Genomic DNA, 26,786 nt, shown 5'->3' on the forward strand with positions numbered 1-26,786 from the left:
GAACGAAAGAGCAGAATAATACTGAAGTGGAGAAAAGTTGCAGAAAGCTGCAACATAAAGGGACTGGGGGGGACTTTATAGAGAAACGCAGAAAGCTGGCATCCAGGTGCAGCTGGGAATCAGGAAGGTTGTGCTCCTCTGATGCTGCTTGGCCTGCTGTGTTCATCCAGCTTCACACTTTGTTATCTTGGATTCTCCAGCATCTGCAGTTCCCATTATCACAGGCCAATGGAATGTTGGCCCTTATTTCAAGGGGAGTTAGAGTACAAGGGTGGGGATGACTTACTGTAACTGTACAAGGAGCTAGTGAGACCACACCTGGAGGAATGTGAGCAGTTTTGTCCAGTTAAAGGAAAGATATTATTTAATTAGAGGCAGTTCAGAGAAGGTTCAGTAGCATGATCCCTGGCCTGGCAGGGTTATCTTGTCAGAAAAAGCTAAACAGTTTCGGACTCTATTCATGGGAGATTATAAGAATGAGAGTTGATCTCATTGAAACAAATACAATTGTGAAAGGACTTGACAGGTAAATGCTGAGAGGATCTTTCCCATCATGGAAGAGACTAGGACCAGAGGGCACAGTCTCAGAATAAAGGGGCATCTGTTTTAGACAAAGATGGGGAGGAATGTCTTCTCTCAGAGGGTCCTTGCCAACAGAAAGCTGTGGGGATAGAGTCCTTGTGTATGTTTAGGGCTGAGGTGTATAGATTATTGATCTGTTGGGGAGTTAAGGGTTATGGGGAAAGGGCAGAAAAGTGGGCGTGAGGGAGGCTAGATCAGCCAGGATGCTATAGAAGGGAGCAGCAGATCCGACGGGCTGAATGGCCTACTCCTGTTCCTAGTTCTGTTGGTGTTATCAATACACATCATGACACACCAGTTTCACTGTAACATCACCTGATACCAGTCTCCTGGCCAGAACAGTTTTGGTAAACTGTATTTTTTAAGGTAATAAAACCTCAAGCTATAACACCATAATACAGCATCATGTTATTGAGTAATCGATCAGACAAAGTAACTTCCTGTCCATAATACACCTTTAACTGTAACAGTCCCAGTGGGAAATATTGAATATTGTAAGTTGGAGAAAGAGTGGGGCTGATTGGTGCTCATGGGTGACAGATAAGCTGAGGTCACTAAGCAACGGGGATAATGTCAATATCTCAGAAATGGAACAGGAAGCAGAGAAAACGGTCAACATAAAAAATGTTTCGAACTTCAAAGGACATATCCAGGGGCTGGAATAGGGGACAAACTAGGTTACAAAGCAGAACGAAGGTGGAAATTCCAAAGATTCTGCTCTAATTTTCCAACTCTCTACAGCAAAAGGAGTGGTGGCAAAGGACCGGCAAAACAAGGAAACAGGGATAAGACTCAAAGGCCCGTCAGTCATTGGGAAGCAGGAAGTGCCAATAATCTGAGACAGAGTTGACTGACACTGAAATGCCGTAAAAATTGACAGTTGGGTATAATCCACACTTGAACAAATGAATCCAGTTCCTTTGTGAAATTAGAGTGTTGTAATGGTTGCGCAGTTATAACTGTGTCTGTAGGCTGTCAACACTGAAAAAGCAGAGGATTAACTGGTATCTGAACTCAAGATATTGTGAGGAAATAAATTAAGCGATAAGTTGCTATGATCTGGGCTGCACAACCAGAGAAAGCAGTTTCAATACACTCTTTCAAAATGGTGTTGAAAAAAATACAAACATATGAATTAGAAGCAGGGTAGTCCATTCAGCCCCCTCATGCCTGCTTGACCACTCATAGAACGTAGAACATAGAACATTACAGCACAGTACAGGCCCTTCGGCCCTTGATGTTGTGCCGACCTGTCATACCGATCTGAAGCCCATCTAACCTACACTATTCCATGTACGTCCATATGCTTATCCAATGACGACTTAAATGTACCTAAAGTTGGCGAATCTACTACCGTTGCAGGCAAAGCGTTCCATTCTCTTACTACACTTTGAGTAAAGAAACTACCTCTGACATCTGTCCTGTATCTTTCACCCCTCAATTTAAAGCTATGCCCCCTCGTGCTCGCCGTCACCATCCTAAGAAAAAGGCTCTCCCTATCCACCCTATCTAACCCTCTGATTATTTTATATGTTTCAATTAAGTCACCTCTCAACCTTCTTCTCTCTAATGAAAGCAGCCTCAAGTCCGTCAGCCTTTCCTCGTAAGACCTTCCCTCCATACCAGGCAACATCCTAGTAAATCTCCTCTGCACCCTTTCCAAAGCTTCCACATCCTTCTTATAATGCAGTGACCAGAACTGTACACAATACTCCAAGTGCAGCCGCACCAGAGTTTTGTACAGCTTCACCATAACCTCTTGGTTCCAGAACTCGATCCCCCTATTAATAAAAGCTAAAACACCGTATGCCTTCATAACAGCCCTGTCAACCTGGATGGCAACTTTCAAGGATCTGTGTACATGGACACCGAGATCTCTCTGCTCATCTACACTACTAAGAATCTTACCATTAGCCCTGTACTTTGCCTTCTGGTTACTCCTACCAAAGTGCATCACCTCACACTTGTCTGCATTAAACTCCATTTGCCACCTCTCAGCCTAGCTCTGCAGCTTATCTATGTCTCTCTGCAACCTACAGCATCCTTCTTCACTATCCACAACTCCACCGACCTTAGTGTCGTCTGCAAATTTACTAACCCATCCTTCTACGCCATCATCCAGGTCATTTATAAAAATGACAAACAGCAGTGGACCCAACACCGACCCTTGCGGTACACCACTAGTAACTGGTCTCCAGGATGAACATTTCCCATCAACTACCACCCTCTGTCTTCTTTCAGCAAGCCAATTTCCGATCCAAACTGCTATATCTCCCACAATTCCATTCCTCCGCATTTTGTACAACAGCCTACTGTGGGGAACCTTATCGAACGCCTTGCTGAAATCCACATACACCACATCAACCGGTTTACTCTCATCTACCTGTTTGGTCACCTTCTCAAAGAACTCAGTAAGGTTTGTGAGGCACGACCTTCCCTTCACAAAACTGATCTGACTATCCCTAATCAATTTATTCTTTTCTAGATGATTATAAATCCTATCCCTTATAACCTTTTCCAACACTTTACCAACAACTGAGGTAAGGCTCACTGGTCTATAATTACCAGGGTTGTCTCTACTCCCCTTCTTGAACAGGGGAACCACATTTGCTATCCTCCAGTCATCTGGCACTATTCCTGTAGACAATGACGAGTTAAAGATCAATGCCAAAGGGTCGGCAATCTCCTCCCTGGCTTCCCAGAGGATCTGAGGATAAATCCCATCCGGCCCAGGGGACTTATCTATCTTCATCCTCTGAAGGATTTCTAATACCTCTTCCCTGTGAACCTCAATCCCACCTAGTCTAGTAGCCTGTATCTCAGTATTCTCCTCGACAACATTGTCGTTTTCTAGAGTGAATACTGTTGAAAAATATTCATTTAGTGCTTCCCCTATCTCATGTGACTCCACACACAACTTACCACTACTATCCTTGATTGGGCCTAATCTTACTTTCGACATTCCTTTTATTCCTTAAATACCTATAGAGAGCCTTAGGGTTTACCCTGATCCTATCCGCCAACAATTTCTCATGTCTCCTCCTGGCTCTTCTGAGCTCTCTCTTTAGGTCTTTCCTGGCTACCTCGTAGCCCTCAAGTGCCCTAACTGAGCCTTCACATCTCATCCTAACATAAGCCTTCTTCTTCCTCTTGACCAGAGATTCCACCTCTGGGACTTCGATGTTGTGGCCATTTCGGAGACATGGATAGAGCAGGGACAGGAATGGTTGTTGCAGGTTCCGGGATTTAGATGTTTCAGTAAGAACAGAGAAGATGGTAAAAGGGGCGGAGGTGTGGCATTGTTGGTCAAGGACAGTATTACAGTTGTAGACAGGATGTTTGGGGAGTCGTCAACTGAGGTAGTATGGGCTGAGGTTAGAAACAGGAAAGGAGAGGTCACCCTGTTAGGAGTTTTCTATAGGCCTCCGAATAGTTCCAGAGATGTAGAGGAAAGGACAGCAAAGATGATTCTCGATAAGAATGAGAGAGACAGGGTAGTTGTCATGGGGGACTTCAACTTTCCAAATATTGACTGGGAACACTATAGTTCGACTACTATAGATGGGTCAGTTTTTGTCCAGTGGTGCAGGAGGGCTTCCTGACACAGTATGTAGATAGGTCAACAAGGGGCAAAGCCACATTAGATTTGATACTGGGTAATGAGCCTGGCCAGGTGTTAGATTTGGAAGTAGGTGAGCACTTTGGTTCCCGCGCTCTACAGCTTCCTCCCTGCCTGACAGGTACATACTTATCTAGGACACACAGGAGCTTTTCCTTGAATAAGCTCCACATTTCTAATGTGCCCATCCCCTGCAGTTTCCTTCCCCATCCTATGCTCCCTAAATCTTGCCTAATCTCATCGTAATTGCCTTTCCCCCAGCTATAACTCTTGCCCAGTGGTATACACCTATCCCTTTCCATCACTGAAGTAAACATAACAGAATTGTGATCGCTATCACCAAAGTGCTCACCTACTTCCAAATCTAACACCTGGCCAGGCTCATTACCCAGTATCAAATCTAATGTGGCTTTGCCCCTTGTTGACCTATCTACATACTGTGTCAGGAAGCCCTCCTGCACCACTGGACAAAAACTGACCCATCTATAGTAGTCGAACTATAGTGTTCCCAGTCAATATTTGGAAAGTTGAAGTCCCCCATGACAACTACCCTGTCTCTCTCATTCTTATCGAGAATCATCTTTGCTGTCCTTTCCTCTACATCTCTGGAACTATTCGGAGGCCTATAGAAAACTCCTAACAGGGTGACCTCTCCTTTCCTGTTTCTAACCTCAGCCCATACTACCTCAGTTGACGACTCCCCAAACATCCTGTCTACAACTGTAATACTGTCCTTGACCAACAATGCCACACCTCCGCCCCTTTTACCATCTTCTCTGTTCTTACTGAAACATCTAAATCCCGGAACCTGCAACAACCATTCCTGTCCCTGCTCTATCCATGTCTCCGAAATGGCCACAACATCGAAGTCCCAGGTACTAACCCATGCTGCAAGTTCAGCCACCTTATTCCGGACGCTCCTGGCATTGAAGTAGACAGACTTCAAACCAACTTCTTACTCACTAAAATCATGGCTGTAACTTCAAATTTGCATTCCTGTAGAAATGAAATTATGCGAAAACATGCTATGAACTCCTTGTCTTGGGCTATTGTTTCTGATCTGACAGTCCATGTGTAGATTAAAATGTCCCATGATTATCACCATGACATTCTGACACACCCTCTATATTTTTGTCCTTTCGGTTCCACTCTACCATACGCCTGTGGGGCTGAGAGACCATAAATCTGATCCATTGTCCTCACTATTCAGTCCCAGACCCTCTCTCCTTGCCTAATTACGTGGTCAGCACAAACACTGGTCCCTGCACTGCTCAGGTGGAAATCAAATCAGCAAATCAGATCCCGCTTGAAAAGGAAAACTGCAAAATGGAGGAAGCAGCGGGGTGGGACTCAGTTGTTTTGAACAGATCCAGTTGGTTACATGGTCTGTCTCTGGGCTACGGCATTGTACGATTCCAATCAGATGAAGAGGGAAAGATAACATAGATAGAGGGTAAAAGTAGTTTAAGATAATGTTAGAACTAATCTCAGGAGATTGTTTTTCTCACCAAATGTTCAACATAGGAAGTGAATTCATCAACAGGTCGTTGGGGGCTAAAACCCTCAAAATTATTAAGATCCTGATCTGTCTGCAAAAAGACATTGCAATGTCAATGCTGATGTATAGTCAAATATCATGAGATGGCTTTGCAAAAACATAAAGAACAACGGCCACACTAGGTCGATGACAAAACATCTAAAAGCAATATTTGCCATTTGTAGAGGTTCCTACAGCTAGTCTCTCCTAATTTGAAAGATTGTTTACACTGATGCCTTTACAGCAAGCGATGTTTCTTCCTGCAAGATATTTTGCATTGAAGAAGCTCTGTCATCGATGGCCAACACATCTCTTTGATTGGACAGAAATCCTTCCATCTCCAGATTGGACCATCTTACTGATGTCTCAGCCAATACGATTCTGAATCATCTATTTTTAGATCTCAACAGAACTCAGCATCTGCAGCCTGAATCCAGCGGCTTTGATTGATTCAAACAACACATTTCCTATGGCGCACACACACTTCAAAACATTATAGTGACACTAATGGTTATTTTCAGGAAAATAGCGCAATTATTAATAATTTCATATCATTCTAACATTTCTGTTGAAGTGACTTTGATTCATGTCCAAATAGCTGAGCAATAGGTAAATGAATCAGCCGAGCATCATTCCTGTTCTTGTTAAAAATTCCAGTCAAATCTGTCATTTTTCCTAAACTGTCTCATTTGAAGCAAAAACCAATTGCCAATAGTCTATTAAATTTAGACAAATATGAACATAGAACAGTACTGCACAGTACAGGCCCTTCAGCCCATGATGTTGTCCTGACCTGTTATCCTACTCTAAGATCAAACTACCCTGCACACCCTACATTTTACTATCCTCCATGTGCCCATCCAAGAGTTGCTTAAAAGTCCCTAATTTATCTGACTGCACTGCCACTGCCGGCAGCACATTCCACACGTCCACCACTCTCTGTGTGAAGAATCTACTTCTGACATCTCCCCTACACCTTCCTCTGATTGCCTTAAAATTATGCCCCTTCGTAATAGTCATTTCCGCCCTGGGAAAAAGTCTCTGACTATCCACTCTATCTATGCCTCTCACCATCTTGTACACCTCTATCAAGTCACCTCTCATCCTTCTTTGCTCCAATGAGAAAGCCCTGGCTCCCTCAACCTTTCCTCATAAGAACTGCCCTCCAGTCCAGGCAGCATCCTGGCAAATCTCCTGTGCACCCTCTCTAAAGCTTCCACATCTTTCCTTTAATGAGGCAACCAGCACTAAACACAGTACTCCAAGTGTGGTCTAACCAGGGTTTATTTGAGCTGCAGCATAACCTTGTGGCTCTTAAACTCAATTCCCCTGCCAATGAAAACCAACACATCACACGCCTTCTTTATAACCCTATCGACTTGGGTAGTAACTTTGAGGGATCTATGGACGTGGACTCCAAGACCCCTCTGTTCCTGCACACTGCCGAGAATCCTGCCATTAACCCTGTATTCTGCATTCAAATTCGACCTTCCATAATGAATCATTTCACATTTTTCCGGGTTGAATTCCATCTGCCACTTCTTTGCCCAGCTCTGCATCCTGTCAGTGTCCCGTTGTAACCTACAACAGCCCTCCACGCTGCCCACAACTCCACCAACCTTCATATCATCAACTAAACCTACTAGCCCACCTTCCACTTCCTCACCCAAGTCATTTATAAAGATCACAAACAGCAGAGATCCCAGAACAGATCCCTGTGGAACACCACTGGTCACCAAGCTCCAGGTTAAATACTTTCCATCTACTACCACCTTCTGTCTTCTATTGGACAGCCAATTTTTTATCCAGGCAGCCACATTTCCCTGAATCCCATGCCTCCTTACGTTCTAAATGAGCCTACCATGTGGAAACTTATCAAATGTCTTGCTACAATCCATATACACCACATCCACTGCTCTACCTCCATCAATGTGTTTAGTCACATCCTCAAAGAATTCACTAAGGCTTGTGAGGCATGTCCTGCCCCTCACAAAGCCATACTGACTATTTCTAATCAAACTGTGCTTTTCCAAATAATCATAAACACTGTCTGTCAGAATCCTCTCCAATAATTTGCCCACCACAGAAGTAAGGCTGACTGGTCTGTAATTCCTAGGATTATCCCTATTCCATTTCTTTAACAAGGGAATGACATTTGCCACCCTCCAATTATCTGGTACTACTCCAGTGGACAGTGAGGACGCAAAGATCATCGCCAAAGGGGCAGCAATCTGTTCCCTCGCTTCCCATAGAAACCTTGGATATATCCCATCTGGCCCAGGGGACTAATCTATCCTCATGTTTTTCAAAATTTCTAGCACATCCTCCTTCCTAACATCAACCTGTTGGACCATATCTGCCTGTTTCATGCATCAAACAACAAGGTCCCTTTCACTGGTGAATACTGAAGCAAAGTTTTCATTAACGACCTCCCCTACCTCCTATTGACTCCGCGCACAAATTCTGTCCACTATCCCCGATTGGACCGGCCCTCACTCTGGCCATCCTCTTGTTCCTCACATAAGTATAGAAAAGCTTGAGGTTTTCTTTAATCCTACCCCCCCAAGGCTTTTTCATACCCCTTTCTAGCTCTCCTAAGTTCCTTCTTCAGTTCCTTCCTGGCTACCCTGTAGACCTTGAGAACCCTGTCTGATCCTTGCTTCCTCAACCTTAAGTAAGCTTCCTTCTCCCTCTTGACTAGGTGTTCCACATGTCTTGTCATCCAAGGTTCCTTCACCTTACCATTCTTTCCTTGCCTCTTTGGGACAAACCTATCCAGTACCTGTAGCAACTGCTCCCTAAACAACTCCCACGTTTCTATCGCACATTTCCCTGAGAACATCTGATCCCAATTGGTGCTCCATAGTTCTTGCCCAACAGCATTGTAATTCCCTGTCCCCCAATTAAATTCTTACCCATACCATCTGCTCCTATCCCTCTCCATGATAATAGTAAAGGTCAGGGGGTTATGATCACTATCACCGAAATGCTCTCCCACTGAGAGATCGGACACCTGACCTGGTTTGTTGCCAAGCACTAAATCCAATATGGCCTCCCCTCTAGTCAGCCTTTTGACATACTGGCACAGATTAGGAAAACATAGTTCTCAAAAAATAAAGACCTACAAGCTTAAAGGTCAATGGAGAAGAGTGGATAATTGGACTTTTAGTGATCAAAGGGTGTTTTTAAGCTGTGTTAAGAGTACAACGATCATTAAAAACTTTGTGAAGAAGAGTCTAGGCCCAAAATGTCAGCTTTCCTGCTCCTAAGATGCTGCTTGGCCTGCTGTGTTCATCTAACTCCACACTTTGTTATCTCAGATTCTCCAACATCTGCGGTTCCTATACCTCCCATTAAAAACTATGTTGGGTCTGCAAAAAAATCTTCAGCAAAGTTTTCAGTGGGGCACCACACATGCCTTCATTGCTCAGACCTTTGAGTATAAGAGTTGGGACGTCACGTTGAGGTTGTACAGGGCATTGCTGAGATCTTCTCTGGAATACTGTGTGCATTTCTATAGCTCTGCTATAGGAAGGATATTATTAAATTGGAGAGAATTCAGAAAAGATTTACAAGGATGTTGCCAGGATTGGAGGGTTCATGTTGTAAGGATAGGCTGGGATGTTTTCCACTGGAGTGTAGGAAGCTGAGGTTTGACTTTATAGAGGTTTATAAAATCATGAGGGTCTTAGGTCTGGTGAATAGCAGCAAGTCTTTTCCTTATAGTGGGTGAGTTCAACACTAGGGGGCATATTTTTAAGGCGAGAGGAGAAAGATTGAAAAAGGACATGAGGGGCAACGTGTTTATACAGAGACTGGCTCGTGTGTGGAATGAACTGCCAGAGGAAGTGATGAATGCAGATACAGTCACAACATTTAAAAGCCATTTGAATAAGAACATGAACAGGAAAGGTTTGGAGGGTTATAGACCAAACGTAGGCAGGTGAGACTAGTTTAGTTTGGGAACACTTTTGGCATGGACTGGTTGGGTCATAGTGTCCATTTCCATACCATATGACACCATGACTCTATAATTAAATGGTAGCTACATTTTATTATGAAGACAATGTTGAATGATCAGAAATAGGGTGCAGTGTTGACAGCAAAATTAAAAAATACAGGCCAAGATTTTTGGCTCAGCAGAAGGGGAATGCACTTAGTAATCACCTTGCAGACAGCTGCCAGTGATATTTCTGCAGTTTTAGCCCAAAATCTTGCCCCAATCTGGTGTTACACTCCCTTTCGGGTATCTATGGAAACTGTAAATAGAACTGGAAACAATGGGAGATATTCAGAACTCTTGATGCTGGAGTCCGAGATAACACTGTATGGAACTGGATGAACACAACAGGCCAGGTCGCATCAGAGGGGCCGGAAACTGAAGTTTCGGGTCTCGATCCTTCTTCAGAAAATGAAAACTGTAATCAATGAGACTGTCTCTAATCAAATTGAGGAATCCTCACTGAACCACATAAATTTGGATGTAGAGATACAGTAAAGAACTAGGAGCAGGACTAGGCCATTCAGCCCTTCAAGCCCTCCCTATCATATAATACAATCATAGCTGACCACTTCACCATCTCATTTCCACCTTTATGCCTACTTTCAGCCTGTTACTGATTAAAAGTCTATCTCTTCCGTAAATTCACACAATGTTCCAGCATCCACAACACTCTGAGGGTACGAATTCCACACATTCAAGACTCTTTGAGAAAAGTAATTTCTCTTCAGCTCTGACTTAAATCTGCCACCCTTATCCTAAAACTATGACTTCTTGTTCTAGATTGCCCTATGTGAGGAAACATTCCCTGTACAGTTACTTTGTCAATTCCCTTTAGCATCTTATAGACCCCAATTAGTTCCCCTGACTATTCTGAACTCTAGAACTCAAGGGTGGCACGGTGGCTCAGTAGTTGGCACTGCTGCCCCACTGGTCTAGGGGCCTGGGTTCAATTCCAGCCTCGGGTGACTGTCTGTGTGGAGTTTGCACATTCTCCCCCTGTCTGCATGGGTTTCCTCCAGGTGCTCCGGTTTCCTCCCACAGTCCAAAGATGTTCAGGCTAGGTGGATCGGCCATGCTAAATTGCCCGTAGTGTTCAGGGGTGTGTGGGTTATAGGGGGGTGGGTCTGGGTGGGATGCTTCAAGGGGCGGTGTGGACTTGTTGGGCCGAACGGCCTGTTTCCACACTGTAGGGAATCTAATCCAGACAATATTAGCCTAAACTATTCAATCTCTCTTCATTAGACAAACCCCTCATCTCTGGAACCAGGAAATGCGTATTAAAGAAAATGACCTAATGTGTACTAAATTTAAAAGTTGTATAGGTAAGAAATATTGGGAATTACAAATATGATTAAGGGAAAGGGATCAGGCAAACAGACAGGAAAGGAAGGATAGATTTTAAAGATATCCACCACTATTTTTTAATAAATGTGAAATATTAAATATTACCATGATTATCTTAATAAAACTCAGATGTGTGGACTGTGCTGATTCTATAGTGACGAAGGATGCTGTAGGCTTCAGAGAGACATAGATAAGCTGCAGAGCTGGGCTGAGAGGTGGCAAATGGAGTTTAATGCAGACAAGTGTGAGGTGATGCACTTTGGTAGGAGTAACCGGAAGGCAAAGTACTGGGCTAAAGGTAAGATTCTTAGTAGTGTAGATGAGCAGAGAGATCTCGATGTCCATGTACACAGATCCTTGAAAGTTGCCATCCAGGTTGACAGGGCTGTTAAGAAGGCATACAGTGTTTTAGCTTTTATGAATAGAGGGATCGAGTTCCGGAACCAAGAGGTTATGGTGAAGCTGTACAAAACTCTGGTGCGGCCGCACTTGGAGTATTGTGTACAGTTCTGGTCACCACATTATAAGAAGGATGTGGAAGCTCTGGAAAGGGTGCAGAGGAGATTTACTAGGATGTTGCCTGGTATGGAGGGAAGGTCTTACGAGGAAAGGCTGAGGGACTTGAGGCTGCTTTCATTAGAGAGAAGAAGGTTGAGAGGTGACTTAATTGAAACATAATTGAAATAATCAGAGGGTTAGATAGGGTGGATAGGGAGAGCCTTTTTCCTAGGATGGTGACGGCGAGCACGAGGGGGCATAGCTTTAAATTGAGGGGTGAAAGATACAGGACAGATGTCAGAGGTAGTTTCTTTACTCAGAGAGTAGTAAGGGAATGGAACGCTTTGCCTGCAACGGTAGTTGATTTGCCAACTTTGGGTACATTTAAAGTGTCATTGGATAAGCATATGGACGTACGTGGAATAGTGTAGGTTAGATGGGCTTGAGATCGGTATGACAGGTCAGCACAACATCGAGGGCCGAAGGGCCTGTACTGTGCTGTCACGTTCTATGTTCTATGTTCTATAGGAATGGATTCTGTTCAATAATGGCAAGTCTACAAAGGGTGCTGTCCTAAGGATGCACTGAAGCAAAAACATCTTGTAAGCACACGTAGCTGATTGATCAGGCAAAGTTCGATGGTCTATCACAAGGCAGACAATTATTGAGTAGTCGGTGGGCAGTGGTTGCTGCAGGAGAATGCTAAAGGTGTTGCATGTAGTGAACCCGGTTTCATGTGCAGATAAAGCAGAAAATCTGAGCTCCAAACCCACCCTGAGTTAATCACCTTCAATGTTGATTTCCAACACCCAAACACTGAATGTTTCTGTCCCTACTTTGCCTGCACCGCTGCTGGAATGTCAATCGTTACCTTTATTATCTCCAGACTCAATGCTCCTCCAGAAAACCTCTTGGACCTCAGTCTAATCCGTTTCTAAATCTACTGGATTGCACCAGTGTGCTCACTCATCACCCAGGGCCTGGAGGTCGGGACATATTCCCATTTCCTGAGCAGGAAGTGACAGTCAGCAGAGTTCCCAATCTTGCAAGCCTTTCTTGGTTAAGAAGATCACATTTTCATAGGGATGGAGCCTGGCCCACCAACGCCAGGGGAAGGCTTAAGGTGGTAATGAGGGCTGTGCAGACAGTGAGACGGCAGACTCAAGACCCACCTCCACTTACCAGGTCACCAGTCTGGTTTAATCGTGCAGAATAGCCCTTCAGATCCTCAAACACATCTTAACTCCCAACTCATCCTGAACTGTCATACTGGAGTCAAAATGTTACCTTTTTTTTCTGTCTCTCTCTCTCTCTCTGTCTCTCTCTCTCTCTCTCTCTCTGTCTCTCTCGTGCGCTCTCTCTCTGTCTCTGTTTCTCTCTCTCTCTCTCCACAGATGCTGCCAGACCTGCTGAATGTCTCCAGCTTTCTGTGTTCGACACAACCATTCAAGTAATCAGTGTCAGAAGCTTCCAACCAATTCTAACCTCTTTGTCTTGTCTAATTGGTAGTTAAAAACCACAACACAGAAACAATAACTTCATACAAGATAATCAAGATGTCGATCAAGTCTAGTTTACACTGTCTAGAAGCTGGGTGGGCACATCCATTGGGTGAGTATAGTATCCATAATGAGGCCATCTGAGACAACAGATGTCAGACTATCTGCTCAACCTGCTTCCATTCATATAATTGCCAGATAACCTTGGTATGAATGCTTGGCTGAGCTCCAAGACTGACTAATCTACTTAGTTTCACATTTAGTGGTGACACAGCTGCAGAGGAGAAAGCAAGTTTTGTTGAATTGACATCACTGACACTAAAATAGGTGGTGAACTAACTTACAATGAGGGATAAGAAATTTAAAAAATGGGTGTGGTCGTGTTAGGTGAATGGGCCAAACTTTGGCTATTGAAGTTTAAGGTAGATAAGTGTGAGGTCATTTGTTTTGGTTGGAGGATAGAAAGACAACTTATTATTAAAATGAAGAGGAATTGCAGAGCGCTTCGATACGGAGGGATCTGGGTGTTCTTGAGCATGAATTACACAAAATTAGTCTGTAACCAAAGCAGGTAATAAGGAGGGCAAATGGAATTTTGGCATTTATTGTTGAATTGCATACAATTTTGATCCCTGCACTTGAGGAGGGATGTAGAGATAACACAGTGTGGAGCTGGAGGAACGCAGCAGGACAGGCAGCATCAGAGGAGCAGGAAAGTTCATGTTTCGGGCTGGGACCCTTCTTCAGAAAAAGGTCTGAAGAAGGGCCCTGGCCCGAAACATCAGCTTTCCTGCTCCTCTGATGCTGCCTGGCCTGTTGTGTTCCTCCAGCTCCACACTGTGTTACCTCAGGCTCCAGCATCGGCAGTTCTCACTATCTCTGAGGAGGGGTGGAGTTGTGTTGGAGGCAGTTCAGAGGAGGGGGGTTACTAGATTGATTCCGGAGATGAGGGCTTGCCTAATGAAGAGAGATTGAGCGTTCAGGCTGATACTGTTTAGGATTTAGAAGGACAAGAGGAGATCTAATGAAGGTAAATTAGATGCTAAAGGGAATGGGCAAAGGAGAAGTGGAGAGGATGTTTACTCATATTGGACAATCCAGAACATGAAGAGAGTGCATATTTTGTTTAATTTACATCTCTGACACTGAAATAGGATAAAGGCTGTCTGATTTAAAACAGAGCTGTGGAGAAATTACTTCAGTCAAAGGGTGTTGAATCTCCCCCAGAGTGTGCTGGATGCTGGGATGTCGAATAAATTTAAGGAGGAGCAGACAGATAGATGTTTAATCAGTAATGGGTTGAAGGGTTATGGAGACCGGGCAGGAAAATGGTGTTGAGACTGTGATGAGATCAGCCATGGTCATATTAAATAGTGCAGAAGGCTGGAGGGGCTGAATTGTTCTTGGCTATGGAGTCACAGAGTCAGAGAACGTGGAAACAGACTCTTTGGTCCAAGAATCTTTCCTAAATCCAAGGGCCCTACTTGGGGGGGTACAACACTGGAACTCCTCCTAGGAAATGAAATTGAGCAAGTGACTGACGTGTCAGCGGGTCAGCACTTTGCGTCTAGTGACCATAACTCTCTTAGTTTTAACATAGTTATGGAAAAAGATAGGACAGCCCCACAGGTTAAAGTGCTGAACTGGGGCAGCGCTAATTTTGGGACCATTAGAGAGGGTCTAGCAGCGGTCGATTGGGTGAGGCTGTTTGAAGGAAAAGGAACAATTGTTCAATGGAAGGTTTTTAAAAGTGCAATAATATCAAGATTCCAGGGACAGCGTGTCCCTGTTAGGAAAAAGCTGGCAGGTTGAAGGATCCCTGGCTGCTGAGGGATATCGAGGCTCTGGTCAGGAAAATGAAGAAGGCACACATTGGGTTTAAGCTATCAGGCTCAAGTGAATCCCTAGATGACTATAAAAAGTGTAAGAGCACACTGAGGAGGGACATCAGACCAAAAATAGGGTGTGAGATGGATCTGGCAGATAAAGTTAAAGATAATCCCAAGAGGTTCTATAGCTGTGTTAAGAGTAAGAGGGTGGCTAGGGAGAGCATAGGTCCCCTTAAAGATCAGCATGGCTGGCTCTGTGTGGAGCCACAGGAGAAAGGGAGATTATTAATGAATATTTCTCCTCAGAGTTTACTGAAGAAGAGAATCATGGATGCTAAGGAAATAAGGGAAACAAGTGGGGACGTTTTGGATTGTTTACAAAAGGTAGCAAAAACAAGCCAGGGAATTACAGGCCAGTGAGCCTGACATCAGTGGTATGCAAGTTAATGGAGACAATATTGAGGGACAGGGGCAACCAACATTTGGAAGGTCGAGGTCTGATTAGGGATAGTCAGCATGGATTTGTGCGCGAGATGTCATATCTGACAAATCTTTTAGTGTTTTTTGAAGAGATAACCAAAGGATGGATGAGGGTAGAGCAGTGGATGTTGTCTATGTGGACTTAGTAAGACACTTGACAAGGTTCTGCACGGCAGGCTAGTCATGAAGGTTAGGTTGCATGGGATCCAGGGAGAGCTTGCTAATTGGATTCAAAATTGGCTCAACGGTAGGAGCAGAGGGTGATGGTGAAGGTTGTTTCGCGGACTGGAGGCCTGTGGCTAGTGGTGTGCCACGGGGGTCAGTGCTGGGACCTTTGTTATTTGTTATTTACATAAATGATCTGGGTGTGAATGTACAAGGCATGATTAGTAAGTTTGTAAATGATACAAAATTAGGAGACATCACTGATAGAGAGGAAGGTTATCAAAAATTACAGAGGGATCTTGAACAGATGGGGAAGTGGGCTGATGATTGGCAAATACAGTTCAATTCAGATAAATGTGAGGTGGGGTTGCACTTTGGAAAGCCAAACCAAGGTAGGACTTATACGGTGAATGGTAAGGTCCTGAGGAGTATTATGGAACAGAGGGACCTAGGAGTACAAGTACGTAGTTTGTCAAAAGTGGTGCCACAGGTGGACAGGGTGTGAAGAAAGCATTTAGCATGCTGGCCTTCATCTGTCAAGGCATTGAATAGAGGAGTTGGTACGTTATGTTGCAGTTATATAAGTCATTGGTGAGGCCACGCTTGGATTATTGTGAATAGTTTTGGTCACCCTGTTATCGGAAAGACATGGTTAAACTGGAAAGTGTGCAAAGAAGATTTATGAGGATGTTGCCAGGGCTAGGAGCCTGAGTTATAGGGAGAGCTTGGCCGGGATAGAACTTTATTCCTTGGAATGTAGGAGAATGACGGGTGACTTTATTGAGGTGTATAAAATCATGAAGGGCACAGACAGGATGAATGCATATAGCCTTTTCCCAGGGATGGGGAATTGAAAACTGGAGGGCATAGGTTTAAGGTAAGAGGGGAAAGATTTAAGAAGGACCCGTGGGGTAACTTCTTCACAAAGAAAGTGGCACGTACATGGAATGGGCTCCTGTAGAAAGTGTTTGAGGCAGGTACAATAGCAACATTTAAAAAACATATGGATCGGTACATGGATGGGAAGGGTTTAGAGGGGAACCAAATACGGGCAATTGAGACTAGCTGAGAGGGTACCATGGTCAGCATGGACAAATTTGGGCTGAAGGGCCTGTTTCCATGCTGTATTACTCTACGACTCTTTGACTCGAGTCCAATCCAACCAAAATTATTCCTTTGATCTTATGGTTAAGAAGGTGTTTAGCGTGCTTGCCTTCATTGTTCATTCCTTTGAGTATAGGAAATGGAACATCATGATGAGGTTCTTAAGCACATTGGTGAGGTCTCCTCTGGATTACGGTATCCAGTTCTGATACCCCGCATTATAGCAAGGATATTATTAAGCTGGAAGACATTTACCAGAATGTTGCCAGGGATGGAAGGCTTGAGTTTTGAGGAGGGGCGGGATAGGCTGGGATTTTTTCACTGGAGTGTCGGAGGTTGAGAATGGCCTTATAAAAATTTATAAAATTTTGAGGGGTACAGATAAAGTTAATGATAGGCGTCTTTTCCCAAGGATTTCAAGACATGGGGGTACATTTTTAAGGTGAGAGGAGAGAGATTTAAAAAGGATATGAGGCAAATTTTTACACCAAGAGTAGTTCACAATTGGAATGAACTTCCTGAGGAAGTGCTATATGTGGATACAATACAACTTTTAACAAGCATTTGGATAAGTGAATGAATAAGAAAGATTTGGAGGGATACTGGCCAGGAGCATGCAGATGGGACAAGTATGGTTTGGGATTATAACACATTGTGGAGCTGGAGGAACACAGCAGGCCAGGCAGCATTAGAGGAGCAGAGATAATGGGAACTGCAGATGCTGGAGAATCCAAGATAACAAAGTGTGTAGCTGGATGAACACAGCAGGCCAAGCAGCATCTCAGGAGCACAAAAGCTGACTTCTAAGCCATACATTATCTTGTAAGTTTCTATTAGATCTCCCTTCAACCTTCTAAACTCTAATGAGTACAATCCCAGGATCCTTAGCCGTTCATCATACGTTAAACCTACCATTCCAGGGATCGTCCGTGTGAATCTCCGCTGGATACGCTTCAGGGCTAGTATGTCCTTCTGAGGTGTGGGGCCCAAAATTGGACACAGTATTCTAAATGGGGCCTAACTAGAGCCTTATAAAGCCTCAGAAGCACATCACTGCTTTTATATTTCAACCCTCTTGAGATAAACAACAACATTACATTCGCTTTCTTAATTACGGACTCTACTTGCAAGTTAACGTTTAGAGAATCCTGGACCAACACTTCCAGATTCCTTTGCACTTCTGATTTGCGAATTATCTCAACATTTAGAAAATAGTCCATGCCTGTATTCTTTTTTCCAAAGTGCAAATCCTCACATTTACTCACATTGAATTTCATCATCCATTTCCTGGACCACTCTCCTAAACTGTCTAAATCTTTCTGCAGCTTCCCCACCTCCTCAGTACTACCTGCCTGTCCACCTATCTTTATATCAATGGCAAACTTCGCCAGAATGCCCCCAGTCCCTTCATCCGGATCATGAATATATAAGGTGAACAGCTGTGGCCCCAACACTGAACCCTGCGGGACACCACTTGTCACTGGTTGCCATTCCAAAAAAACAGCCTTTTATCCCAACTCTCTGCCTTCTGTCAGACAGCCAATCCTCAATCCAAGCCAGTAGCTCACCTTGAACACCATGGGCCCTCACCTTGCACAGCAGCCTCCCGTGAGGCACTGTATCAAAAGCCTTTTGGAAGTCTAGATAGATAACATCTACTGGGTTTCCCTGGTCTAACATACTTGTTACCTCTTCAAAGAATTCTAACAGGTTTGTCAGGCACGACCTCCCATTACTAAATCCATGCTGAGATAATAAAGTGTGAAGCTGGATGAACACAGCAGGCCAAGCAGCATCTCAGGAGCACAAAAGCTGACGTTTCAGGCCTAGACCCTTCATCAGAGAGGGGAATGGGGTGAGGGTTCTGGAATAAATAGGGAGAGAGGGGGAGGCGGACCGAAGATGGAGAGAAAAGAAGGTAGGTGGAGAGGAGAGTATAGGTGGGGAGGTAGGGAGGGGATAACTCAGTCCAGGGAAGACGGACAGGTCAAGAAAGTGGGATGAGGTTAGTAGGTAGGAAATGGAGGTGCGGCTTGGGGTGGGAGGAAGGGATGGGTGAGAGGAAGAACAGGTTAGGGAGGCAGAGACAGGTTGGACTGGTTTTGGGATGCAGTGGGTGGAGGGGTAGAGCTGGGCTGGTTGTGTGGTGCAGTGGGGGGACGGGACAAACCGGGCTGGTTTTGGGATGCAGTGGGGGGAGGGGAGGAACTGGGCTGGTTTTGGGATGCGGTGGGGGAAGGGGAGATTTTGAAGCTGGTGAAGTCCACATTGATCCCATTGGGCTGCAGGGTTCCCAAGCAGAATATGAGTTGCTGTTCCTGCAACCTTCGGGTGGCATCATTGTGGCACTGCAGGAGGCCCATGATGGACATGTCATCTAAAGAATGGGAGGGGGAGTGGAAATGGTTTGCGACTGGGAGGTGCAGTTGTTTATTGCGAATCGAGTGGAGGTGTTCTGCAAAGCGGTCCCCAAGCCTCCGCTTGGTTTCCCCAACGTAGAGGAAGCCACACTGGGTACAATGGATGCAGTATACCACATTGGCAGATGTGCAGGTGAACATCTGCTTAATATGGAAAGTCTTCTTGGGGCCTGGGATGGGGTTGAGGGGGAGGTGTGGGGGCAGGTGTAGCACTTCCTGCGGTTGCAGGGGAAGGTGCCGGGTGTGGTGGGGTTGGAGGGCAGTGTGGAGCGAACAAGAGAGTCACGGAGAGAGTGGTCTCTCCGGAAAGCAGACAAGGGTGGGGATGGAAAAATCCATGCTGACTTGTTTTAATCTGACCCTGCACTTCCAGGAATTTAGAAATCTCATCCTTGACAATGGATTGTAGAATTTTACCAACTACCGAGGTTAGGCTAATCGGCCTATAATTTTCCATCTTTTGCCTTGATCCTTTCTTAAATAAGGGGGTTACAACAGCAATTTTCCAATCATCTGAGACTTTCCCTGGCTCCAGTGACTTTTGAAAGATCACGACCAAAGCCTCCGCTATTTCCTCAGCCACCTCCCTCAGAACTCTACGATGTAGCCCATCGGGGCCAGGAGATTTAGCAATTTTTAGACCTTTTAGCTTTTCTAGCACTTTCTCTTTTGTAATATCTACCATACTCAACTCTGCCCCCTGGCTCTCCCTAATTGTTGGCATACTACTCATGTCTTCCACTGTGAAGACTGACGCAAAGTACTTATTAAGTTCTTCAGCTATTTCCTTATCTCCCTTCACTAGCCTTCCAGCATCAATTTGGAGCGGCCCAATATCTACTTTTGCCTCTCATTTATTTCTTATGTATTGAAAGAAGCTTTTACTATCATTTCTAATATTACTGGTTAGCCTACCTTCATATTTGATCCTCTCCTTCCTTATTGCTCTCTTCGTTATCCTCTGTTTGTTTTTGTAGCCTTCCCAATCTTCTGATTTCCCCGTGCTCTTATAGGCTGTCTCTTTTTCTTTGATATATTTCCTGACTTCCTTTGTCAGCCATGGCGGTCTAATCCCACCCCGGATAATCTTTCTTTTCTTTGGGATGAACCTCAGTACTGTGTCCTCAATTACACCTAGAAACTCCTGCCATTGTTGCTCTACTGTCTTTCCCGCTCGGCTCTGCTTCCCGTCAATTTTCGTCAATTCCTCTCTCATGCCCCTGTAATTACCTTTATTTAACTGTAACACCATTACATCCGATTTTGCCTTCTCTCTTTCAAACTGCAGACTGAACTCTACCATATTATGATTGCTGCCTCCTAAGTGTTCCCTTACTTTAAGATCTTTTATAAAGTCTGACTCATTACATAGCACTAAGTCCAGAATAGCCTGCTCCCTTATGGGCTCCATCACAAGCTGTTCCAAAAAGCCATCCTGCAAACATTCCATGAATTCTCTTTCTTTAGATCCACCAGCAACATTATTCACCCAATCCACCTGCATACTGAAGTCCCCCATGATCACTGTGACCTTGCCTTTCTGACATGCCCTATCTATTTCTTGGTGTATCTTGCGCCCCTGGTCCTGATCACTGTTGGGAGGTCTGTACATAACTCCCATTATAGTTTTTTTGCCTTTGTGATTCCTCAATTCCACCCACAGAGACTCCACATCTTCTGCCCCTATGTCATGACCAGGACAAGAGGTCTGAGATCAATAAAAGCTTTTAACATTGATACAGTGAATGGCTTTGCTTGATTAACAGCTTCATGAGAAAGTGAGAGGCTGATACACTTCAAAAGGAAAGTTGAACTATTGATTACTTTAGTTGCTGACTTCGGACCTGGGCTCCCTGTAGATTATGATTCCCCTGAGGACCTGTGAGCAATGTTTCCTCACAGAGTGAGTCTGACTCCATCAACTTTGGGAAGGGGTTTGAAATCTTCATTCTGACAATGGAGACAGGGTTATGGGAGTGCTGCGTGTGATCTGGTAACCTATAGCTTTATCCCACAGCAGATTAGTGACTGGGGGTGAGCAATGCAGAATTGGGCCCTACCCGCTATTTTTAAAGCTCACTCACCTCCATCAGGAACGTGAAGTAGAATGAAAACCAGGCCCATTGATTTAAAATTCCTCCTTGTTTTAAGTTTAATCCTCTTTGGTTTTGATGCTTTGCTTGTGCTGTCTCCCCCAGTTGTCAATCACCCAGATCGCTCCCTCTCCAGCTCTCAGATTGCCCTGTGTTCTCCTCACTTGTTCTGTTCCATTAACCACGCCTCAGCCTTCAACCCTGCTTTCTGACATTCACCTCCCAAAAGGTGATATTGCAAGACTGTTAATCCAGCCAATGTCCTGGGGACCCGGATTTGAATCCCACCATGGCAAATGGTGGAATTTGAATTCAATTGAGGATCTGGAATTAAGGGTCTAATGATGATGAATGAATCCATTGGCAATTGTTGGAAAAACCCATCTGGTTCACTAATGCCCTTTAGGGAAGGAAACTGCCATCCTTACCTGGTCTGAACTACATGTGACTCCAGGCCGACAGCAATGTGGTTGATCCTTAACTGCCCTCTGGGCAGTTGGGAATGGCCAATAAACGCTGGCCTAATCAGAGACATCAACATCCTGCCAGTGAATGAAAATCTCACCCCATTGCTCCTGATGATTCTCTTGGTGTTGACCATGTTTTTAGTTATTTTTCCTAACCTCCCTGCTGTCAAATCTTATTCAATTTCTCTTACTCCCTCCTCCTTTCTGAAGTCCTCAGGGTGTCTTTTCACATTAAACATTGTCTCATATAAATTACAATTGTTGGTGAAATATGATATTGGACTATGAAACCATGAACAGATCAGTTTAAAAGACACCCTGCTGATTTATTCAGAGATAATAGGAACTGCAGATGCTGGAGTCTGAGATAACAAGGTGTAGAGCTGGATGAACACAGCAGGTCAGGCAACAGCAGAGGAGCTGGAAGGCTTTCCTGCTCCTAAGATGCTGCTTGGCCTGCTGTGTTCACCCTCTCATTTATTGCCTTGATGATCAGTGTATGAATGGAATGCATTGAACGTACCTGGCGAACAGACACAGGTGAAATTCTGCTCATTATTCCCCTGTTTAACATCCAAACATGTGCCACTGTTCAGGCACAGGGTGCTGTGACAGGCATCAAATTCTTCACAGTAAAGACCGATATGCCCTTCCTCACAGTCACAGTAGAACGTTGCCTGCAAAGACACCAATTAAATGTAACATCTTAAAACAAAAGGTAGCAGTCAAGTGTGAAAATAACAAAAATAAGTAGGTGACAATTGTTAGCTTTTGCAATGAGTCAGGTAGAGTATAAAGTGGAGGACATGTTGTTAGAGTTGTACAAAGACCAGTTTGGATCATACCTGGAGTACTATGTACAATTCTGAGCACTGCACCCTTGAAAACATGGCTGACACCCTCTGGTTCAGGTTGAACTAGGAGGCTAAGGAGATTCAGCATCTCCATAAGGTCCCTCACCAATGTTTACAGATGCACCATTGAAAACATACTGTCCGGTTGCATCACATGCTCTGCCCAGGACCATAGGAAACTACAGAAAGTTGTATACACAGCCCAGGCTATCACAGAAGCCAACCTCCCATCCATGGACTCCATCTACACTTCCTCATTGCCATGAAAAGGCAGCCAATATTGTCAAAGACCCCTTGCACCCTGGTTACAATACCTACCAACCTCTTACGACAGGTTGAAGATACAGAAGCTTGATACATGCACCAACAGGTTCAAGAACAGCTTCTTCCCCGCTGTTATTAGACTGATGAATGGACCTCTCTAACTTCAAATCCAACGTTGATCTTCCTTTTGTGCATCTCATGTGCAGCTGTAACCCTATATGCCTCGCTCTGTCTAAACACCCTGTGATCGAAATGTCCTTGTTGGTAATGATATGCCTGTACTGCTCACAAAACAAAACTTTTCACTGTACTTAGGTACATGTCACAATAAAAAGCCAAATCATATAAAATCAAACCAAATCAAGCCAAAATGGTCACTGTTGACCTCAAAGAAAGCTGTTCACAAATGATCGAGCCATTTCTTGGGCATCATTTCCTGATGTCAGTTTGTATCTGGCTCCAGATCAAGGAGACCTCCAAGCGTCCAGCAACGATATTGTCAGCCATGAGGTCAAACAGCCAATCACATCTCAGAGACAGCAAACCAGGAAGCATAGGCCACTGAGATGATAACTGAAAATGCTCGGTTCATCAGAAAGTCTCACACCTGTTGTGTTAATCAATTACCCAGGTAATGTCCCAGAAACATGGAAGAGAGTGGAATTGAGGGAGGTAATGGCCCAGTTGCAATATCACTGGCCTGTTACTTCAGGGAGCCAAATAATGTTCTGAGGGCCTGCGCTTCAATACTGCCACAGCAAAATGGTGGAATTTCAATTCAATCAAAAAATCTGGAATTAAGAGCTAATGATGGTCAGGAATCCATTGTCGATTGTCAGAAAACCCCATATGGTTCACTAATGTCCTTTGCGGCAGGAAACTTCCAAACTTGCCTGGTCACACCTCTGGACTGTGGGAGGAAACCGGAGCGCCCAGAGGAAACCCACGCAGACACGGGGAGAATGTGCAAACTCCACACAGTCAGACACCTGAGGCTAGAATCGAACCTGGGTCCCTGGCGCTGTGAGGCTGCAGTGCTGACCACTGAACCACCGTGCCCCGAGTTTTACCAGCAATTTCTGTTTCTGTTTCTGATTTCCAGAATCCATGGTTCCATGGGGTTTTTTTTGAGAAGGAAGTGAGTATCTGTCCAGTGCCATCTTATTCACCTATTGTTAATAAATGTTGGACTGGAAAAGCACAGCAGGTCGTACAGCACCCCCCTGAGCAGCAGGGAAGCCAACGCTGAACCCCTTCACCAGGAAACATTGGCTTTCCTGCTCCTCAGATGCTGGCTGGCCTCAGGTGCTTTATCATCGCCACAGTTAGTGATTCTAGCTTCCAGCATCTGCAGTCCTTACTGTCTCCAAGTCACTCATATATTGCCCTTTGTCATTGTCCCCTAGCAAAGGAAATTTCTGTCATGTGCCCCCTGTCTCCAGTGCCCCCTGCAGTCATGACAAACACATTGCCTGCTTCTGCTCTGTGGAGCTCTGGAAGAGTTTTGTAGTTTTCAACAAGATCACCTGCCATTCTTCTAAACTCTAGAGATTGTAGTCAGTGTCTCTTCCCTCTCTCCTCAAACTGAAATCCCGCCATCCCAGGAATTAGTGTGGTGAACCTCTGTTGCACCCCTTGTTTAGGTATAGAGCACTAACACTACACAGTACTCGCGTCAGATCTCACTGAGATAATATACAACTGCAGCAAGACACCTTTACTCCCGTACACAAATCCCCTTGCGGTCATAGACAAGGTTTCTTTGCCTTCCAAATTGCTTGCTACACCGAAATGTTCGCTTGCAGTGACTCGTGAACATGGACATTCAAGACTATTTGGGCATCAATTATTTGCAATCCCTCACCAGATAAGGAGTATACTACATTTCTATTTTTCCTGACAAAGTGGATAACTTCATAGATAATAAGATTTTCTGAAAAAGGGTCTAGGCCCGAAACATCAGCTTTCCTGCTCCTCTGATGCTGCTTGACCTGCTATGTTCATCCAGTTCCACACCTTGTTATCTTGGATAACTCCATATTTTGCCACGTTATTTTCGGTAGTGAACGTACTGAGGTCAGCCGGCTGGACCTCGTAGGATAGGAAGGAGTTCCCTGATTGGGCTGTTAATCTGGTTCAATCAGAGAGCCCTGGCTAACAGATAAAACAGGGGACTGTCAGAAATGCTGACACTCTATTACCTGGCTCTGAATGAGGCAGGACTAAATTCAGGGGCTGCTCACGTGTAAATAAGGGGAGGCTTGGTGATGGGACACTAGCCTCTGTGGAGTTATTTCATTTTCCATCTGCCACAATCTTGTCCATTCACTCAGTTTGTAAAAGCCCCTCTGAAGGCTCTTTGCACCTTTTTCACATTCCTATCTAGTTTTGTGTGACCAGAAAGCTTAGAAATATTACAGTTATTCCCTGCATCCAAACCAGCGACATGGGTTGTAAGTATCTGGGGCTCAAGCACTGGTCATTATGTTATACCACTAGTCAGGGCCTGCCAGTTTGAGAATGACACATTTATCCCTGCTCTGTTGTCTATCTGTTCAGCAATTCTAAATCCATGCCAATACATTATGCCATATCTCATACACTCAAATTTAATTTACTTTCATGTTAGCAATTTTTTTCAACAGCCTTCTGAAAATCCAATTATCTGGTTATCTACTCTGCTAGAAACATCTCAAAAAAAAACTCCAATAGGATTGTCACACATGATTTTCCACTCTCATAAATCCATGTTGACTTGGCCAATCTTACCACCATTTTCAAAGTGTCCAATTATCTGTTGATAACAGATTTCTGAACAATTGGCATTAGGCTAAAAAACTGTGCAGCGTGGAGCTGGAGGAATGCAGCAGGCCAGGCAGCATCAGAGGAGCAGGAAAGTTGACATTTTGGGTCAAGATCTTTCTCCAAAAACGGGCCCATTTTTGTAGAAAGGTCCTGATCCGAAACGTCAGCTTTCCTGCTCCTCTGATGCTGCCTGGCCTGCTGTGTTCCTCCAGCTCCACGCTGTGTTATCTCTGACTCCAGTATCGGCAGTTCTTACTATCTCTAAAAAAAATCTGCAGTTCTCCAGTTCCACTGCTAGTCCTTTCTTAAATTGGGGGGTTATACTTGCTACTTTCTAACCCATAGGAATTGTTCCAGGATGTATAGAAAGTTGGAATACCATCACTCATATGTCGACCATTTCTATAGTTACTGCTTTCAGCATTAGAACAAGGAGTTCCAGGGTCAAAGAATTACCAACTTTCAGTTCAATATACTCCCGTGGTATTACAATTTTAACTAAAACTAATATCCTTCAGTTCCTTAGACTCACTACTCCCTTAGATCATAGGATCCCTACAGTGTGGAAGCAGGACATTCAGCCCATCGAGTCCACACCAACCCTCTGAAGAACATCCCACCAAGTCCCACACTGCTACCCTAGCCCTGTTAACCCTGCGTTTGCCACGGCTAACCTCCTCAGCACATCCCTAGACACAATGGGTAATTTCGCATGGCCAATCCACCTACACGCCTTTGGACTGTGGGAGAGAACCGGAGGAAACCCGCGCAGACACGGGGAGAATGTGCAAACTCCACACAGACAGACACCCTGAGGGTGGAATCAAACACGGTTCTCTGGTGCTGTGAGGCTGCAGTGCTAACCGCTGAGCCACCGTGTTTTTCTCCTCTCTCTCAGTTTCTAGTCCCTCATTGCTGAGGACAGATAGATGTGAGCTGATAGATATGCATCTCTTTACTTACAGTGTTAAGGAGAGAATGTGTTCAGTTCTCACCAAGGACAAACTAATATTGCTACAACTAGCCATCAGCATTTTGTTCCAGAGGTATGTTTCAATAAACAATGAAACACATCAGGGGAGCCAGATCAATGCTGTGATTCCGAGACCAAACTTTGTCATGTGTAGAAACCACTCAGATTTGATATTCTCATGTGAGAGTCATACACTCATGCAGCACAGAAACAGCCCAACTTCTCCAAACTGAACTCATCCCATCTGCCT

The 26,786-nt window shown here is 44.5% G+C and overlaps 1 protein-coding gene across 3 annotated transcripts in view; it reads right to left on the reverse strand.

Moving 5' to 3' along the window:
* The window catches only part of dner (delta/notch-like EGF repeat containing), a 282,574-nt gene that overhangs the window by 64,424 nt on the left and 191,364 nt on the right, over positions 1-26,786 (reverse strand). For all 3 annotated transcript variants that reach the window (XM_059651234.1, XM_059651233.1, XM_059651235.1), the window contains exon 6: positions 22,164-22,317. In XM_059651234.1, coding sequence (XP_059507217.1) covers positions 22,164-22,317 — 154 coding nt within the window. The remainder of the gene's footprint in view (positions 1-22,163; positions 22,318-26,786) is intronic.

Source organism: Stegostoma tigrinum, chromosome 14 (genome assembly GCF_030684315.1).
Source record: "Stegostoma tigrinum isolate sSteTig4 chromosome 14, sSteTig4.hap1, whole genome shotgun sequence".
Lineage (NCBI taxonomy): Eukaryota > Metazoa > Chordata > Chondrichthyes > Orectolobiformes > Stegostomatidae > Stegostoma > Stegostoma tigrinum.